General features: G+C 23.8%; 2 protein-coding genes across 2 annotated transcripts; one reads left to right on the forward strand and one right to left on the reverse strand.

The window, feature by feature from the left end:
* The first annotated feature begins 203 nt into the window (after positions 1–203).
* Chro.80553 (hypothetical protein) lies at positions 204–1,298 on the forward strand. Its single annotated transcript, XM_660225.1, has 1 exon — positions 204–1,298. The coding sequence occupies one exon, from the start codon at positions 204–206 to the stop codon at positions 1,296–1,298; it is 1,095 nt and encodes a 364-aa protein (XP_665317.1).
* A 1,825-nt stretch (positions 1,299–3,123) lies between these two features.
* On the reverse strand, positions 3,124–3,384 carry Chro.80554 (hypothetical protein). The annotated part of the gene is made up of 1 exon (XM_660226.1): positions 3,124–3,384. The coding sequence occupies one exon, from the start codon at positions 3,382–3,384 to the stop codon at positions 3,124–3,126; it is 261 nt and encodes an 86-aa protein (XP_665318.1).
* Between the last annotated feature and the right edge of the window lie 169 nt (positions 3,385–3,553).

Genomic DNA, 3,553 nt, shown 5'->3' on the forward strand with positions numbered 1-3,553 from the left:
AATCAATTTTATATCTTAAACAAGAAAATCCAAATAGTCATAATAATAGATATTATTTTGGTTATTATTTATGTGATCATACTACATTTTTAAGTAATATATGTGTAGAATGCGGATTTATACTCGAAGGAAAAAGTGAATTTTCTAATAATAAATCAATTAAAAGAGTTAAAGCTGGAAATAACAATAATGAGATAGCAGAAATGGAATCTACTAATATAAGTAGGCGTGATCATAAAACAGGTAACTATCACGAAAATGATAGAAATGAAAGAATGTTAATAAATGCAGGTTTTCTCTCAAATAATAATGATATTAAATTTAATAAGAATTATGTAGATGAACAAGAAAAATCTTTTATATTTGAACTATTATATATAAAGAGAAAGTTAAGCTTAGTTTTAGATTTGGATAATACATTAATACATGCATCTTCAACTTTACCAGAAATTAAGAAAAATGATGAATTTATTGAAATTAAAGAAATTATGGAAAATGAAATTACTGAAGAAATTTATAATAAGTATTATGGTAGTGTTGTAATGCTTGGAAATAAACCACAAAGTACTGAATTACTTCCAAAAGGAATTGATCATTTTCCACATTATAATAATGATACAGATTCAAATATTGAAATTTATTTTAAATTATTAGAAAGTTTGATATTTTGTATTCCATTTGGCAATTCTTTAAATTCTGGAATAGAAAGACAATCTAGAAATAGTTCAAATTGGAGTTTTGGATATTATAAATTAAGACCTGGTGTAATTAATATGTTAAGAACTCTTTCTAAAGATAAATATGAAATCTATATGTATACTATGGGAACAGAATATCATGCATATACTTCACTTCGAATTTTGGATCCAGAATTACGTTTTTTCCATTCAAAGAGAATATTTTATAGAAATAATGGATTTAAAGAGACTTCAATTAAAAGTTTAAATACTTTATTTCCATATGATCATCGTACTTTAGTCATTTTGGATGATATTGAGCAAGCTTGGACTGATATTAATTCATTATTAAAAGTTTATCCATATAATTTTTTCCCAAGTAATTCAATTCCAAATGATTCATCTAGTTTTTCTAGATATATTTCACAAATTAGAACAAATAATAAATGGAGTCAATTAATCAAAAAGAAAAGAACTAGAAATGATCAAATATCTGAGAATGATTGTAAAGAGAAGGATGAAATAGATCAAAATAAAATTGATAAAGAAATAACAAAGGATCAATCTTTTATTGATATTATCAAAGAAATCATTAGATCAGAAAAGATTATCAGTTATTGATATTTCAAAAGTTATTAATAGCTTTACATGATGCATATTTTAAAGAATTTGATTTAACTTTAAGTAAAAAAGGAGAATTTCATGATGAAGATTCATTGGTTTATATAATTTATAGAGATGCACCAAATATTTCCAATATTATTAAGATTATGAGAAGAGGAGTACTTAAAGATTGTAATTTACAATTTACTGGTTTCAATAATAAATTCTTTTATAACTTTGTAGATTCAGATTTATATAAATGGTGTAGATATTTTGGTTCAAGTATATTGGATAATAATACAAAGAATTACTCAGAGAAATTAATTGCTACTCACTGTATATGTGAACAATTATTTACAGAAAAGTATCATCATGCAAAAGAAAAAGGAATTCCATGTATTAATATTTTATGGCTTGAAACTATTATTTATACATGGATTAGCCCTTTAAAGATTAATATAAATAATCCATTATTTTGGGATCCTGTTAATTCAGATTATTATTCCCCTTTTGAAAGTTTAAATTTAAAAGATAAAGAATCTTCAGACTACTTTGACTTTGATAATTACAGTTATTCCTATCTTTATTCTACAAATACAAGCGAATCACTTAAGGAACAACTTTGGGAAGAAGCTTTTAACGATATCTCATTTTCTATGGGAGAAGAAGAAGAAGAAGAAGAAGATGATGATGATGATGATGAAGATGAAGATGATAAATACAGTGATTACGATAATGATAATGATAATAATGACGAAAATCTATATATTCCAGATTCTAATTACTCAAAGAATTCTTAATTTGACAAAATTTCAGAATTAGAATTCACTTTTACATCAGAATCTTAGATAATTACTGATGACTCTCATTTATTGTCATTTCTTAGAATGGCGGGCTCGACTTTTGTTTCTTTTCCTCAATATAATACACTATAAATATGAAATAACATCTAGTTCTTCATATAAAACTTCAATTAAAGTCTATAATACATTATTGTTATTTATAAATAATTTACTAGACTAGATAAAAATTCTTGATTTATGATTTAATACTAAGGGATAATTAAGAAATATTAATTATATGTAAATAAGAATGACTTTACTTTTAGAAATAATATAGCAATTTAATTTTTGCTTTCGCATGCGGAAAATGGCGCCATTTAATAAATATTTCTATAGTAATTAATAATAATAATAATAATAAAATTGGAATAAGAAAGACTGGAATAAATATAAATGGTTATAAATGTCAGGAAAAAGTAAGCAGTTGTCCAAATCAGAATTGGTTAAGATATTGAAAAAGTCTACAAGCAGTACTAGGGAGAAGAATTTGGCAATAAAGCAATTAAAGAAGTTTCCACCAAATCAAAAAGATGAACTGGATAAGAATTTGGAAGGTTTAAAATTTAAAGTTAACAAGAATAAGTTATTTCATTTTTTGTAAGTTTTGAATGATGAGAATTTGGATTATGAAATTTTGTTGAATTATTTTAAAGAATTCAACAAAAATCATTCCAAAAAAAATATTAAATATAAATTAATATTAAAATTTAATATCTAAAAACAAAAAAAAAAGATGTTTTAGATGCGATAAGCCTAAACAGTCCAATATTCAAGTGTTGTGTAAGCTTAAAGGTAAGTAATTTAATTTAATTAAAAAAAAATTAATTAAATTATTAAACATGAAAATAATTAAAATTCAATGAATAACATTAATATTAATAATAATAATAAAATGATATTATACATTATAGATTCAGAATATACAATATGTCACTGTTGCTATCTTTCATTAGAAAGTAGTATTGAATTGAAAAAAATTAAAAGTTTGAATTTAAGATAGTTTAATTATTGCAATCAAGATCTTCATCATCATCATCATCATCATCATCATCATCATCGTCATCGATATCTTGGCCTAAATCTATATCACTATCTTGATTCATTTTTTCAGTTTCTGAATCATTCATTCTATTAACATTATTTATATCTTGACTCCAATTTGGAGTAATTGACATTTCATATTCTGTTGGTAACCAAATTTTTGAAACGCCTTTATTTGGAAACGTAGGTAAAGGTAAAGAGTTAATTTCACTAGATACCATTTTATTTGCTATATTTGAATTTTGACTGGCTGTAATTGTTTCATAGTATTCTGAAATAGCAATTTTAGCATCACATTCTTGAATATCTGTTCTTGAATCTATTCTTGCATATTCATTAGATTTAATGATCAAATCTTGGCTAAATGCTAATTTTTTTTTTCAGATGAAC

Source organism: Cryptosporidium hominis (genome assembly GCF_000006425.1).
Source record: "Cryptosporidium hominis TU502 chromosome 8 CHRO018179, whole genome shotgun sequence".
NCBI classification, from domain to species: Eukaryota; Apicomplexa; class Conoidasida; order Eucoccidiorida; family Cryptosporidiidae; genus Cryptosporidium; species Cryptosporidium hominis.